The sequence below is a fragment of the Enoplosus armatus genome, chromosome 18, assembly GCF_043641665.1.
Source record: "Enoplosus armatus isolate fEnoArm2 chromosome 18, fEnoArm2.hap1, whole genome shotgun sequence".
In the NCBI taxonomy this organism is placed as follows: domain Eukaryota; kingdom Metazoa; phylum Chordata; class Actinopteri; order Centrarchiformes; family Enoplosidae; genus Enoplosus; species Enoplosus armatus.
Genome location: NC_092197.1, coordinates 19,839,900 through 19,856,262, shown reverse-complemented (window position 1 = coordinate 19,856,262; position 16,363 = coordinate 19,839,900). Strand labels below are relative to the sequence as shown.

Sequence of the window (16,363 nt, the reverse complement as noted above, 5' to 3'; positions counted from 1 at the left end):
TGCTCACTGATGAGAGGGTGCAGCCTGCCCACCAGTCTGCACTGCTTCCCAGGGTTTGAACAATGCGTTATCATCATGATCCCAGCAGATGTTTTCAGAATCAGAAATACTTTATTGATCCCCGGTGGGGGGGGTAGAACATCCCCCAGCATAGTCTGGCAGATGTTGAAGGACCTCAGCCGCCTCAGAAAGTAGAGACGGCTCTGGCCCTTCCTGTAGAGAGCATTAGTGTTCTTTACCCAGTCCAGTTTATAGTCAATGTGAGCTCCCAGGTGCTTGTAATCCTCTACAATGTCCACACTGACCCCCCCCCCCCCCCTGGATGGAAACAGGGGTCATCGGCGCCTTGGTCCTCCTCAGATCCACAGTCAGCTCCTTTTGTCTTTGTCAAGTTGAGCTGCAGGTGGTTCTGCTCGCACCATGCGGCAAAGTAGTCCACAGCAGCCCTGTGCTCCTCCTCATCACCCTCGCTGATACATCCAGCTACTGCTGAGTCGTCAGAAGCCCCCTGAAGATGGCGGGTCTCTGTGCAGTAGCTGAAGTCCGTGGTGTAGACGGTGAAGAGGGAGGGAGAGTGTTGCTGACCACTCTGTCTTGACACACAGTGTTCTGTAGTCCTTGGAGCCACTGGTTTGTGAAAGTCAATCAAATGACACAGAGAGATGCGAAACTCCTTCAGTCTGGGGCTCCTCTGTAGAAGGTGGTGTGTGGTGGCCAGTTGTCTCATAACCCATCCATAATTGTGAAGGCAGGCTTATACACACACACACACACACACGGGAATAGAAAAGAAAATCTCCAGTGTGTTTGGAATGAAATGAAATTTGACGCTCGAAATCATTTGAAAACATTGCTTTAAATCTATATTTGTCTTATTTGCTTGAGTCCGTCTGAATCCTGCAGGTTCCCCAGTTTGAGATAATGCAATTAGTCTTAAGAAATCCGAAAGATTTTCATTTGGACACTTGACATCTTTTTTTTTTTATGTGCATAAACAATCAAACGTGAATGAATGCATGAATGCAGTGTTCACTTTAGTCTCAGTGGTTTGTTTTTTTTAAACCACTTCATTTGTACATACAAGGCAGGATCACCAACCAGGCAAAGCCACAATATGAACTGAAATGCCTGTGTTGTAGAGGGGCACTGAGTTCAAAGTTAGATTTAAAAGCCCTTATCATTACAGTTTATCTTGTGCTCACATGATCATTTCCTAGCAGGAATGGACTCTCAAAATATGAAATGAAGCCCTGCACACGATGGCAACTATAAAATATGATCGTAACGATGTGTTGCTGCTTTTCTGGTATGTGTTTGCTATCATGATGCATATTCTAAATGCGTGTGCGCTTGATCAAGTTACCATAAACTCTTTGTTGATTAATTAGTTGATTTTTTTGTGTGTGTGTGTGCAAAAACTAAATCGTTCCGAATCGTCTTTTATTCTGAAGAAATGGAACCGGAAGTGAAACAGGGCTGCTACTGCTAGCCTGAGCACAACAGTCTGCACTGACCTGCAGTTGTATTATGATTTTGCTATAGCGCATTATTGCTAATGGAAACAGTTATTGTCACCAATGGGAGTGTGAATGGATACAATGGGGTAATGTGGACATATCTTTCCCTCATCGGATGCGACTTCTGAAGGTGGGGCACCGTCATGAACTAGCTAGCTGCTCTGTGATAGCAGCTAACCACAGCCAGCTAACGTTAGCCAACCCAAGAAACCGTCAGTGGTGTTAGCTAGCCTAAACAAGCTTACGCGCTAAGTAGATACAACTAATGCCATTTGACATCCATGGTTAAATGTGTTTACAATAGTACTTTTAGGAGGTGAATGTTGACTTAGCGAAAGTGTGGGAGTTTTAAGTTAGCCAGTTGGCAAAGTTAGCTAGGAAGCACATCAGCTAACGTCACACAAGCCACCGGGAACCATCACTAGTTAACCGGGCAGTTGGGTGAAGGTGTTTAACGAGACATTATTGCCGAGTATAAAGCACGTCTGCCTTGAAACTAACCACGAAAATGTCAAAGCAGTGGCTCGTCTCGAGTGACGAAGCTTGACAAGCTTGACATCCCACCGCAGCTTAGCTTTAGCCGCAGTTAGCATCAGTCGGGGAAGCTATTTGCAGGAACTGACTGACTCTTAAAAAAAATGAAATAAAGCTCCGCACACAATGGGAACTCTTAAGATACTATTGTAACAATATGCTGCTGGGCATCTGGTCATTTTTTTTGCTACTTGGATGAAGTCCTAGCGCTTTGGTGTGTCGGAGCATCCTGCGTTTAACATGCTAACTCGGTCAGGCGTGAGACGGGGCTGTTTTGCCCTCGCACACGGCTCTCACCTCCGTGTTGAAAGTACCAACAGCTTTTGTGTTCACAGTGTAAATACTCGGGGCGGCCATACACTGTCCAGTGACTGCTAACACCCAGTTTAAGGAGTGAGACACTAAATGCCAATGTTGTGGCAACACTAAATCACGCCATTGTTTTGCCTGAGTGCAAAGAACCTGTGTGGTCCTGAACAGTGGCACTATCTGGGTGTATGAGTAGTCTGCACTTTACACTGTCATGCATAAAGGGCCTGTGCTATACATTCAGACTCTAGGCTGACTGTTCATAGGGTCGTGTTACCCACATTGCACAAATTGAAAATCTATGAAACCAAAGTCTTCAGCAGGCTCTGCTTTACTGCAGTGGGGTTTTTTTTTTGCATGCAACAACTTAACTAGCCAATATGCTTTTGATTTTTAAATATGCTGTTGACCACCAAAGTGATATTTATTCCTTTGGTTGGAATTATATCAGTGGTCCGGTGTTTCCGGGACTTGGCCGGTTATGCTTCGACAGAACTTTGTACAAGGTGTTCGCCTGTCCACGTCTGAAATCTTGGAAGTGTTTATACCTGATCCAAACGGCCACACTCGAAGGTGGTATGAAAAGCAGGCTGTCATAGAGAGAGAGAGCGGGGTGGGGGGGGTGATATTGTTTAAATATGGGGATGACGGTGCATATTTTCAGTCTCTCATGGAAGCCATTCCTAGTGTTGCACAACAAAGTGTTCACAAGTGACAGAAACAGTTAGACAAGACACAAGACTAGGTGGAAACCTAGTGTATGGCTGGACTGGTACGGCCAATGTGCCATATTGTTGCCAAATTGTTACACGGAGAGTCAGTGGTAGTGTCTTTAATGCGAATTCCCAGATATTGAACGTTCAAATTTCAATTTTTCCAGTAATATTTGTCCTTAAAGTGACCTGAAGTAGAATATCACACGACTTGGTTAAGCTACGTTTGAGTCAAATGCAGTTGCAAGAGCAAAACTTTCCACTTGTATCTTAAGATGTTTGATTTGAAAGAGAACTTATTCTAATTCTAATTATTTCTATTCAAATAATAATAATGATGCTTCATTTTATTTATAGAGTGCTTCTCAGGGTACTTAAAGGGGGTGCTCATACCTCTCGGGGCATGGAGAGCTGCTTTCCATCCTACACTGCTCTCTGCTGGACTGGTACAGTGCACAACCATCGTCACCACTTCCCACAGCAGTAGGGTTTTATGTGGTTCTTCCAATTTCATTCCGTCATGGTGAATATCAGGTATCGTAGCCTACTGTCTCTGTGCCATCTGTGCGCCCATGATGGACTGTGATCGGTGAGGTATGGATTGGTTATTGATTTCTCGTAAAATGTGGGTGTGTTTGGGATTGTGGGTACCGGATGGACCCAGTGGGGCATGGACCACGGAGGACTTTGCTCTTATCCCACTATTAGAGGGCAAAACCTAATATGCAATAGAACGTTAGTTACTTACCGCAACTCCAGATTCTATATTGAGTATAGGCGCAGCCCTCTAAGGTATGGGCCCCATTGGTTCCTTTAACGAGCTGAAGCAAAAGCTGTTTTGGGGCGCCAATTGTCCGATCTCAGCAAAACTTATACACAAGGTGGGACCAAGGTGAGGCCCACGTCTTAAGTGGGCGTAGACTAAAAGTCTTCAGTGCTGTGCTTGCAACGGTTGAACCCACTAGCGATAGCCGTGAGGCCTGTGCCTATACTCGTAGAATCTGGAGTTACGGAACCCAGGTAACAACTATTGATTTTGAAAGAGCAACGGCCTATGTACACACCCTGACTCCTTCCTCACCTCCACACAGCTGGCCAATCAAGGCATGAAGTGAGCGTGAATGTCGGATTGTCTTGTCTCGGGAAAGTTCCAGAAGTGCTCTTTACTTCCGCATCAAATCAAAGTGATAGTTGAACGAAAAGGACCCCGCTACATGTTTGGAACACGGCAAACAGATCTAACTGAGCTTTAGAACCATTCAGAATCAAAAATGTTCATATGTTTAATTTTTTAAAAAACAGATTTGGTTCTACCTCTCGAGCTTGATTTGCCATTTCCAGCCTGCACCATGTAGTAACATGTCATCTCATTTCAAACAGGTACTGGCACCGTTCCTGCCTTGGGGGCAGAATAGGCAAGAAGAGGCGATGGAAAAGATGACCGCTCTCCACTTGTCATCAGCCACGACTTTAACACTCTCGCAGAGAGAGACTGAACGGAAGTGAAAGGGATTCTCTGGCATACAAGCAAGAGAGTGAGAAAAAGAGGAAGCATCCAAAGCTGTAAGCCACACCTTTTATAAAGCAGAGGAAATGGCTTTCTTGGACAATCCAGCCATTATTCTGGCCCACATCAGACAGTCTCATGTGACCAGTGACGATACGGGAATGTGTGAGATGGTACTAATAGACCAGGATGTGGATCTGGAGAAGTGCCAGCTGGCTCTGGTGCCCGGCAGCAGCTGTGGGTCAACGGGGTCGGGGTCCCTGAGCGAGGGGGGCAGCAGTGTGACAGACGGTCACGCCTGTGATCTCTCCCAGTCCATGGACATCACCTCCAGCTGGGACTTCGGCATCCGTCGGCGGTCCAACACAGGTAGGTCTCATCTCCAGGCTACCAGGCTGGTTTAGCAGGGCAAGCTTTCTGTCAGGCATGGGGGGGGGGGGCAGCCAGAAAGCCTGTTCTGCTGTTGTTTTGGAGGGGGGGGTCTGTGTGTCTAATCCGGGCCGGTGGTTTAGTGAAGCTCAAGTCAAATTGTGTGCTATTGAAGGTCGTTGCTGCATGGGATAAGATTGCAGTTCGCTGTGTGGATTGTATTAATTGCTATTGGGTGAGTATCACATTAACAACGATTAATGCCCCTTTTGTATGCCAGTTTGTAAATCAAGCAGCCGACGTCAGATTGTTCTTTTTATTATGCCATCAAGTAGTCAAGTGACACTTCAGAGAACTCTATACATGTCAGTGGCTATGGCAAAGGAGTGGGGCTCATTCATGCCTTTTTATTTACGTAGGGGGAGCGTAGTTGAAAAAGTGAAATTGCTGCATTTATATCCTGACGCAGTGTGCGTGTGTTTCTGCTGTTTTTATTTGATACGTCCTCTACATTTCATCAGCTTCACCCCTCCAAACTCTGATTACATTTTGTTGTTTTTTTGATGTCAGCCCGGACAATGTTTGTCAGAATTCAGACCTGGGTCACCTGATGCTCTCATGTTGGCCCTTTTATTAAATCTCTGTTTAAAGGTTTGGTGTCCTAATCAACTTCAAATCAGTCACCAAATGAGTGCGCTGTGTTTTAAGTTGGGATATGGGTGTGTAATGTGGCGTGTTGTAAAAAAAAAAAAAAAATTGAATCAAATGAAAAGTGTGTGGATGTATTTGGAGCTACGTTCAGGTGTTTTTATTCGGACGGTAAATGTGGTTTTGGTGATAGAGGGAGTCCAAAGGTAGACGGCACGTCTCCTTTTGGCTCCCTTGACTCTTTGTACTGAGTTTGGTGGAGTGCTGGTCGTGGTTCTGGGTTGTGGGTAGAAAGCTGCAATCCTCTGAGACTTTCAGACTTGAGATTCACCTGTGGTGGCTGTCTCATCAGGACTCCAACAAGACAGCCGTGAGAAACCTGGGGCTGCTGGTAAGACGAGAGGGATGAACCAAAAAAAAAAAAACCACAACTGTTTGAACAAAGTATACAAGTTTTATTTGATGTTAGCTCTTCTTGGTGTGTGGACTATTCATATTTGTGTATGTGACTGTCTTTTATGTCACATGGCCTGAGTCAAATGTTCTTCTCTTATTGCTCTCACAGGCCCAATGAAAGATATACATTTGAGCCAAGTTGTACAGTGCACTGGTATTTTCACGTGCTTAACGTAACGATAAAATGTTCCATTTCACCAGGCTGTCGGCGACTTTGGCTTGCTTGCGTGTCGCTGAAGCGTGACCGTTCTTTCCTTTCTTCGCAGCCCAAAGACTTGAAAGGTTACGGAAGGAACGGCAGAACCAAATCAAATGTAAAAACATTCAGTGGAAAGAGAGGACATCCTCCCAATCAGGTAGTGCTTCTTACCATCACTTTATTACTGTTTCTGAACGTTGAAATCATTTTCTATGACATACTCTAAAATACGAATTGAAGCCGCAATAAGACCACTGGATCTGTACTTAAGGCCAGTGGTTCCCGTCCTGGGGTCAGGAATGTGGTAAGACAAATCTGAGGCGTTGGGACACGATTGACGGGATTGTCATGCACGCCGCTTGGGATAGGAAAGCAGAAAAAAACCTTTTCTTTCATGTTTTTATTTTTAGACTTTTGTCTAATCTTTCTTTATTGTGAATTATGCAGCTGGTGAAGGAGAGGCTGCAATTTTCTCCAAGGCTCTATTAGTCTTTACTAGTTTGTATCCGGATATGTTACTGCAGTAAGAAGAGAAGAGTAATTGCTGTGTTCAGTGTACTTGGAAGATAACCAAGTGCTCTTCTGCCTTCGATCCAGTGGAGGATCTGGGGCCCCTGTTTGAGAAACGGGACTTCAAAGACAGGCCGCGGACAACGGGCACCAAATCCACCCTTTCGCTGCGGCTGGAGCAGTGTCCCCAGCAGCTCAACAACCCCTTCAACGAATACTCCAAATTTGACGGCAAGGTGGGTTATTCCGTATGTTGTTCCTGTTTATTTGCTTCTCCCGGTGTCTTTGTAGAGACGCCTCCAAGAACAGTTTTCTGGAAGGTAGGTAGAAAAAGACAAAAACAAGCTAAACAAGATGGATAAAACTAAGCTATTATGTTTGTATACGGCGAAAAATATAGATGCGTATGTAAATACAGTATATATAAATGCAACAATACATACATACATACATGCTGTTTCTGTAGATTGTAAACAAGAATAGAATAGTGCAAGGGGTGCTAAATACATATTGAATGAGAATAGATTACTTTTTCTACATGAAAAAAGTTATGTTCAATATATACATGTATATATATATATGTCTATATACGATGTGCTTATATTTATATTTGACATTGATGATGATATGTACACGTTAAGAAAAAATAATCTAAGTAATCAGGGTTTTTTTCCCGCTGCGTGACGCACTCACTGTTTCTTCACCTTCCAGGGCCACATTGGCACAACGGCTACGAAAAAGATAGACGTCTACCTCTCAATGCAGATGGCTCAGGAGAAAGTGCACCCGATGACGGTGGTGACCATCGCCAACGCCCGCGTCCACGACCTCATCGGGCTCATCTGTTGGCAGTACACGAGCGAGGGACGGGAGCCCAAACTCAAGTTGGTGCAAACACATTTCAACACCGGTGTCTGTCCTAGGATGTCAGTTCCCCCGTGTGACGCAAACTCCTCCCGCCTCTCGCGTCTCTCCACAGCGAGAATGTGAACGCCTACTGCCTCCACATCGCCGAGGATGACGGCGAGGTGGACACCGACTTCCCCCCGCTGGACTCCAACGAGCCAATCCACAAGTTCGGTTTCAGCACTCTGGCCTTGGTGGAGAAGTACTCCTCGCCCGGCCTCGCGTCCAGACAGTCGCTGTTTGTCAGAATGTGAGTAAGAATTAAGCGACGTATTCACGCGTAGAATCATCACTGGGGGAGGAATATGTGAATGTTGTGGTTATCATAATTCTTCCTGTACTAGGAGTGCCAAGATGAACCGATATATTTTACAGGCAAATATATGAAGAGGAAGTGAAATGATGAATGTTCCATATTGACTAATAGTGCAATGTGTGTTTGTTTTAGTTCTAAATATATCTAGCAAGCTGCCTTAAGGGTTGGGTGTCAAACCTAAATACTCTTCTGGTACATATTGAGTATCATAAACTGTCAAGTACTAAAGTTAGCCTTAGTCTTGCTTACTTATTCTTTGATTTAAATCGTTATTTCACCCATTTAATGTTTCATTTTTATGTGTAGAGAGCATTTAACATTTGCGATTATTGGTCCCCGTGGCACAAATTAATTACAATGTGTTGTGATGCTGGCCCGGAGTATTAAAGGTCCCATGTTGTAGAAAAGTGAGATGTCCACGTGTTGTTTGATTATATAAAGCAGGTCTCGGTGCTGTATAAATACTGGGAAAGTATCAAAACGCTCAGTCCACGGAGAAATGAAACCCAGCCCGTATTCAGACACTGTGCCTTTAAACGAGCCGTCAGGACGTCCGTAAGGTTGTGATGTCACAACTATACAGTCACCGCAGTTATTGGGGTGCTCTGCTCAGGAACTACTCTTCAAGTGTGTGGAAGAGGGGGGGGGAACTGAGGGGCTGCATGGAGGGCCAGGAGGAGACACATAAGGACTTTTTTTGAACCGTGAATCATGCAGAGCTGCTCTAGTGGAGCCCCAGAATAAAAAACACAGAGCTGGAAATGAGCATGATACGGGGCCTTTAAATAGACCATAACATATTGATACTTGATCTTCTCACATCAGTCGCGTTGTTCCCGGTCCATTGGATGACTGGGATAAATCCACAGAGGCACCCCCTAACCTTTCCCACTCTTTCCCGTTTCAGAAATGCTGCTCATGGTTTCTCCCTCATCCCCGTGGACAGTCTGAAGGTAACCATGAAGGAGATTCTCCAGAAAGCACTCAAGAAGAGGAAAGGCTCACAGAAAGGCTCAGGTACCGCCACTCGCCTTATTTACTGCCCCCTCTCCCTTTTATTGTCACCACGGAATATGTCTTTGTTTGTTTGGCTCTCTCTCATCTTGCACATTGGTACTGTGGTTATTTGAGTTTGAACCTCAAAACACTGTCTCTCCCTCTGTACGTCGCTGTCTGAAGGTATAATCCAGTACAACGTCAGTAAGTGCTTGTTTCAGTGTATACCCGTTAGATCAAATACTAGATTGTCTTAAGGTATCGTAGTCAGAAGAACTTTGCACGTAACTGTCAAATTACTCGGCCTGCTGTAGTGAAGATATAGGTTAAAAAGTTTACAGTAACCTCTTTTTCTTCTTTTCTCTTCCTTTAAATGCCTTCCCAATTATATGGTGAATTAAGGATATTTGAAACACTTGAAAAATGCTTTTTAACTTCCCGGAGTCTCGGCTGGTTGCCTGGCCAAAAACTGAATAAAAAAAAAACCCAGACTCATCCCTTAGAATGAGAGCTGCGCCCCCCCCCCCCCCCCCACACACACACACACACACACACACACCTCCGAAACAAGTAAAGGCTAAGCCACCATTCTCCCAACAGGGCCCATGTATCGTCTTGAGAAGCAGACGGAGCCGAACGTCGCGGTAGACCTGGACTCGACGCTGGAGAGCCAGAGCACCCTGGAGTTTTGCCTGGTCCGAGAAAACAGTAAGTCCTCCCAGTGAGGTCGGTTGGGGTCCCGCTGCTGCCACAGCTACTGCCTTCTCTTCTCAATGAATGAGCTCCCCCAGCTTCACTCCGCCTCTTATCTGCCAGTCAGTTGTGGATATAATCTCTCACTCTAAAACTATAGGCATAGTGACGTAGGTTCGTCTCTTTGCACTACATTTCACTAGCACAAGCACAGTGTTTTGTCGGAGGTGGGGGGGTGTTGTTCACCACATTTTACCCTGCTGTTTATTTACATCGATGACCTCTTCCCATGCACAGTTGTGGAATAACGTTCGATGCATGCATTGAGGGCTGAATCGAGATTGCAGCTCTACTCCTTATAGATCATGAGTTAAGTTTTTTTGGGTTTTTTTTTTTTTGATTGCTTTTCCATCCGTCTCCAGGCTCCAGGGGCGAGGAGAGCTCGGAGGAAGACCCTCCTATTGACATCACCACGGTCCAAGACATGTTGAGCAGTCACCACTATAAGTCCTTCAAGATTAGTATGATCCACAAACTGCGCTTCACCACGGATGTCCAGCTAGGTACATCCTGCTGTAAAGCTCCAGCTCCAAAAGTTGATTGTATGCAGGTTACAATGACTACTAATACATGGTACGTCTTGAAACAATGGGTCCACGACGAGACAAACGAACCACCGAATGGCGGCTATAATGACAGCTAGCACCAGCCAAAAATGGCTGGATAGCTAGCTAGTGTTGCTAAAAGTACTGTCAAATTATATTTACTGTTTGTCAACCGTGCGCATTGTTATTGACTTTGAGTTTTGCTAGCCTAGCGTTAGCTTTCTGGCTCATAGCTGAGCCGACGGGCTCTATGAGCTGAGCGGGCTAGAAATATCTCCAGTCGCCAAGTCGTATCTAAGGTTTGTCCTACGTACTGGAGTAGTGAACAACGTTTCCATTGCATAAGAACCTTTATATCATGGTAATGATTGTTCCAGGTGTTAGTCAGTTATACCCAAGTTATGGCTTGTGAAAAGCTTTAGATTTTGATTGCAAAACGCATGAAAAATACAAGTGAATGGTCTTCATTTCTTTTTCTCTGGCAAGTGACCATGGTATAAGCAGGATGATGTCCTTTGAGGCGTCCATTATCAGGAAATTGTAGTTGGTCCAACACTGAGGGGTTATCGTGTCTATGAAAAATGTTTTCCACTCTTGAACCGACTTACAACTGGTTTCTTCAGGCATTTCAGGAGAGAAAGTGGAGATCGATCCCGTCACCAATCAGAAGGCCAGCACCAAGTTCTGGATTCGACAGAAACCCATCTCCATCGACTCGGACCACCTCTGTGCCTGTGACCTCGTGGAGGAGCGAAGCCCAAGTGAGTGGACCACGGAAGCAGTGACTGGTTCTGCAAAACCTTTCACTGAGGGCTGCATGGCGACAAATTACACCCAGCTCCATAAGTATTTGGACAGTGACACAGTTTTCTGTTAGTTTGGCTCTGTGCACCGCCGCGATGGAGTCGAAATAAAACAGTTCGTATGTGCTTTCAGTGCAGACTTTCAGCTTTAATTTAAGGGTCTTGACAGCAATAATGGGGCGGAACCGTGCAGGATTTTCAAGCGTTCAGCAAGTGAAATGCATTCTCTAAAAGTCTACAGTAAATTCAAAATGGCTGACTTTTTGGGTTTAGGGTATGGCTCCAAGAGGTCTCTGCGTGACACACATGCCTACCAAATTTGGTACATCTAGGTGAAATGTAGGGCTACTTTGTCGGAATTTTGGGGGCCATTATTTTGGGGGGTTAAGCCATTTTGCCACACCCATGCGCAAGACCCATATCGGATGTACATTTTCGCCACTTCTGCCGCGTGTGCGAGCTTTGCAAAACAATAATCCGAGCAATTCCAATAGGGTCCTCGCAGGACAAGGTGTGATCAGTGCATCATGTCTGTCCATTTCACTGTCTCACTCAATATGTTTTTGTTTTTTTTCCCCCCTCTGCGTCTCACAGGTCATGCAATATTTAAGCTCACTTATCTCAGCAACCATGACTACAAGCCTCTCTACTTTGAGTCTGATGCGGCTACTGTCAATGAAATCGTGCTAAAGGTGAGTTCTGGCTGGGCGTCTTGTCTGTGCGCCCTAAGGCAAGCTTGAGTAGTTTAGACCTGACCTTTCATTAGTTTGCATTATGGGAAATGTAGGAGCCGGAGTTTTTGGAGCTAGATCCATTCTAGGGACCAAAAGTCAGGATGTCTCAGCCTCTGCTGCGTCAGTTTTCACTATCCTTTGTATTGTCAATCATCCATTAGCTGTTAACACACCAGTTGCAGATGGTACACAGGAGGAGTTGTAGCTGTTGACACATTGATAGATACTTGAAATGTCCTTCTGCTGCCTGCTAACATAATACTACATAATGGGTTACCAGGATGCAGGTCATTTTGATTGTGTAGTGTCTTACTGTATCTTTGGTAAAGGCCTGTAATGTCACAGGTAAAGCTGTATGTTTCAAATGAACATTTTCAATTAACCCCCCCCCCCCCACTGTTTATTTGATCAGGTGAACTATATCCTGGAGTCCCGGGCCAGCACCTCTCGGGCTGATTACTTTGCCCAGAAGCAGCGGAAACTGAGCCGCCGGACCAGCTTCAGTTTCCAGAAGGAGAAGAAGACCGGCCAGTAGTCAGACTGAAGCTGCTCAGCCCCGTGTCTCTCTGTCTATATATATATATATATATATATGTGTATGTGTATATATGCACAGACAGACGCATAACCGAGGCCTGACAGTCTCATACTCAGACGGCATCAGGCTAAACAGAAGACGAGCGCGACAGGCAGAGGCCGGACCAGGAAGACGCGCCTCTGCTCCAGCTGAGCGAGGTGCGAGCCTCCGAAACTCCCAAGAGCAAAGAGAGTCCACGAGCAAAGAAACAAAAACAAAACTCATTTATTCTTTTTCTAAAAAAAGAAAAAGACTTTGGAGGGGGGGGGGGGGGGGCAGAGTTTTGGCTGCCATGTACACCCAACAAACAAATGCTAAATCTTCGCTTCTGTCCTCCATCTGTAACGCGAACAGCAGGAAACCTTGACATTTTTAATGTACTGTGACACAAGACGTTTCACATTCAGGAGAAGACATAATGATGAGCATAGAAATGACGCAGCCCAGTCTGGGTTTTTAGAAACGTGATCGATACCCCTGTCTGCCTTGAACGCAGCCTGCAAATCCTCAGCATTATCTGCACTCGTTTTTGCCAGTTTATTAGCTACACCTAGCTTAAAAAAAACGAATGCAGTCTGAAGAAAACAGTCCTGCGAATCGCGCCTTCATGGAGGTTACGACGATGGGGGTTTCGTTTTAGAGAGGTGTCGATTTCGCACCACAAACGGCAGCCAAAACAGTTTTAACAAAAAGCGAACATCATGACGTAACCTCGGCGAATGTAGGATTTGTTGCGGGGCCCTCGCATTAGACGGCGCTCGAGTTGACGAGTTGTATTTGCATCTGGGTGTAGTAACAGCGTTGATTCAGGGTCGGGCTGGAAGGGCGCGATCATGGCACATTTTTACGATTTTTTTAACACAGGGACTTGTTACTTGTGAGACATTTGAATGCCTTGGTTACGTACTGTCTCTGTCTTTCGTCCCTGCCCACAGCCATAACTATTTCTCATTCAGTAGGGAGCCTCGCAGTGACCATCAAGCCAACACACACCCCTCCAAAACATAAGTCTCTTAAAGCCTTAAAGGGTGCCCCGTGGGAGTTTATTTCTTTTTCTTTTTTTCTTTTTACCACTACCAGTGCTACGAAGCCTTGTTTTTTCGACGAAGCGAGAAGCAGGTGGCACAATACACATTCAGTGCCGACTAGTTCAGGCTGTTGCGCGCGGTCGCACCGAGAAACGCAGCGATACTCCAGCAAAAGGCAGCGGGAAAACAACGGCAGCCAGTTTAGCATGGAAGTACACAACGCAGTTTTGGCAATACTCATGAAATCCGCGTCGGTGGGAAATGCTGTTTGCGTGGAGCTAATTATTTTATGTATTCGACCCCCGATTGGCCCGTTGCGGTAGGCGGAGTCACAGTCCGGTCACGTCGCCATTGTTTGAGTGCGTATGTGACAACGGGCTGCGTATCGGCGAGAAACACTAAATGTAGATGTAACTGGTTTACGAAACAACTATCTTGGTCATTTTGGATATTTTCCAAGTCCACCTTAATACAACGCTTGCATGCATGTATGTGTGTGTTGAAAGTGTTATTTGGTTGCTGTTGTCACTCCTTCTGTCCATATTTGCGATCCCTTCATAGAGTGTAAAAGTTACGGGGGGGGGGGGGGGGGGATCCACAGTCCTGTGCAGTTATGCTAAGCTAAAGTAAATATTCGGCTGAAGCTAATGACGACCGGCCTGAACACGCCGAACCACGTTGAAATATTGACCTACCGCCATGTCAAAGTAAGACCACCATGTTCCACCGCTGCAGCAGTGCAACCGAACAAACGACCCCGAAAACATTTGACGAGGGATTTCGAGAGGATTTTAATTTCCTAAGCGGACTCGGAGCTGGATTCAGATTCGATTTCAAAACGCAATCCTACCCGATCCCTAGAAGACAACCCTTTTTTTGATTTGACGAGTTCAGACAGCTGAAGCCTCAATTCTGTCGCGGCCAAACTTCAGAATGTGTTTTTGTACAGGACGAGGACTGTGGATTCTGTCCCTCGTCACTTACAGCGCAGCAAGTGAGTGAGTATGGAGTGGAGGAATGATTAGAGTGAGTAAAAAATCGAACCTATACTTCAAGATCTTGATACCTCTTCGCGAGCGGAGCTGGAGATTTTCTCGTTCACGCTTTTGCAGCCAGTTTTTTTTTTTTTTTTTTTTTAGAGCCACCTAGTGGCCAGTGGAGGACGTGCAGCTCCAGGTGTCAGTGTTCAATCGCGGTGTTTGCTGGGTTTTTTTTTTTGGGGGGGGGGCGGGTTTCTGAACCAAACAAATCAAAGCAACAGAGTTTCTTTCTGACGGACACTTAGTTGATTGTCCACCTGTCTCACCGCTCTCCACACTGTACGTTTCCCTGCCGCTCAGGCTAACGGAACTAGCCTCACTCTTTTAGCCTTGATTTTTGAACCACACATTCAACACTCAGCATTCAGCAGGTGAAGAACAAAGCAAAAAAACAAAAAAAACAAAACTCCTCTGCAGAAGTGACTGAGACTGAGCAAGGGTTCAACTGAACCTGCAAAACGGTCTCTTCAGTGAATGTTTCACACAGTACTGCCACGACCCTGTACACACAGTAGTTTTGCAAACACACGAGTGGCACATTTCCATGGAAGTGCAATGCCTTCATCGATAATGTCCAAAAAAGTCAAAAACTTTTTTCTTTTTTTTTTTTTAAATTGTATTTAATTGTAATTTCTTTTTTTTTTGTGTGTGTCAGTATGTACTTTGGTTTTAATTTAGGAAACATTGCCACAGTTGCTTCATTTCCAGCATGAAAAAACGCAATCCTTGTGTCGTGTCGCGACAGCTGGTTGTATATCCATGTGTACCGTCACCATCTGATGAAGACCGTGAGATGCGGTTGAAAGCTTATATAAAGATTTTATCAGCTCTTTCAAGGAAATCCCTCTGGAAATCAAAACACCAACAACCATTCAACGGCTGCCATTTCCTAGAAGATGAAAAAGCTCCTCTGTGCTGTCTCCACGTTATAACTATTGTGCCTATGATTAGTACCAAATTACATCGACCATCTAAAGTAATTATTATAGGTCCCTGAAAAACATCTTTTTTCCTCATAATGTACAGAGTAATTTTACCATAATTATGATGTATGAAATTCATAATTATGTGGAAATGTCTATTTTTTTTTTTTTGTGTTGAAAACAATGTGCTTCTGTATATTTCTATATCAAATGTATATCAGTTATTTTGGCTTGTATACAGTATCATAGGCTCTTTTGTTAAGCAGCCAGTGGCACCTGAGCCAAAGGTTTAACTGTGGCCACTGGTTTGTACGTACGGCCTTATTATCAGCATGGCTATGTTTAGGGCTGTCCTACTGACTCCGCGGCTAAAGGCTTCATTATGCTTCAGGTCGACCCGTTAAGGGCGTTCACATAGCCTCCCCCTGGCTGCGTCCCACTGCCTACCTTTGTCTCTCTCCAACAAATGCTGCATCTGAATCCAAACGTTTCCAAACGGACTCGCAGACTGAGCCCCTCGCGGACTTTTGTAACTTGTGACGTGCTCACTGTCACTGCGTCAAATATCCAAAAAGTACTGATAATGACAGCTTATATAGGATATGCGCAGGTCCGGATGCAGATAAGGTCAGCACACACGCACACAGTAGAACGCTGCTAATATTTATATTAAAGTGGTGGTCCTCCACCAACCTTTGCTCGTCTTTGCAGATTATACCAAACTATTAATATTATCATAGCTTACAACAAAATTGCAAAAACAAAAACCGAATGTGTACAAAAATAAATATGGTACACATTATTATTCATGCAGGAGCACGCCGACTAAGTCAGCAAGTCTGCAAGTGCGGCCGAGTCCGTACTTTTGGATGCAGCATTTGTCTTTGTCTGTCCTCTTGACGCTTCCCAAGAAGCATACTGAGGCCTTAAGGCGCGCACACAAAATACACGCGAACTGCCATGTTCTGGGTGCCAGATCC

The 16,363-nt window shown here is 45.1% G+C and overlaps 1 protein-coding gene across 4 annotated transcripts; it reads left to right on the top strand.

Moving 5' to 3' along the window:
* Nucleotides 1-4,666: 4,666 nt before the first annotated feature.
* On the top strand, nt 4,667-12,567 carry mapkap1 (MAPK associated protein 1). Of its 4 annotated transcripts, XM_070924974.1 has the most exons (12): nt 4,667-4,949; nt 5,950-5,988; nt 6,320-6,409; nt 6,850-6,998; nt 7,474-7,646; nt 7,742-7,918; nt 8,892-9,001; nt 9,581-9,688; nt 10,096-10,236; nt 10,902-11,039; nt 11,676-11,773; nt 12,228-12,567. In XM_070924974.1, the coding sequence occupies exons 1-12, from the start codon at nt 4,667-4,669 to the stop codon at nt 12,348-12,350; spliced, it is 1,629 nt and encodes a 542-aa protein (XP_070781075.1). In that variant the 3' UTR covers nt 12,351-12,567. The 4 variants fall into 4 exon arrangements, with proteins under 4 accessions (XP_070781075.1, XP_070781076.1, XP_070781077.1 ...); XM_070924975.1 differs by lacking the exon at nt 5,950-5,988; XM_070924976.1 differs by lacking the exons at nt 5,950-5,988; nt 9,581-9,688.
* The last annotated feature ends 3,796 nt before the right edge of the window (nt 12,568-16,363 follow it).

What these genes read in the sequence shown, in the direction of transcription:
- mapkap1 (XM_070924974.1), top strand. Translation starts at nt 4,667, where the DNA reads ATGGCTTTCTTGGACAATCCAGCCATTATTCTGGCCCACATCAGACAG. An exon ending in CCGTCGGCGGTCCAACACAG is followed by an intron (nt 4,950 to 5,949) that starts GTAGGTCTCATC and finishes CTGTCTCATCAG; the next exon opens with GACTCCAACAAGACAGCCGT. An exon ending in ACTCCAAATTTGACGGCAAG is followed by an intron (nt 6,999 to 7,473) that starts GTGGGTTATTCC and finishes TTCACCTTCCAG; the next exon opens with GGCCACATTGGCACAACGGC.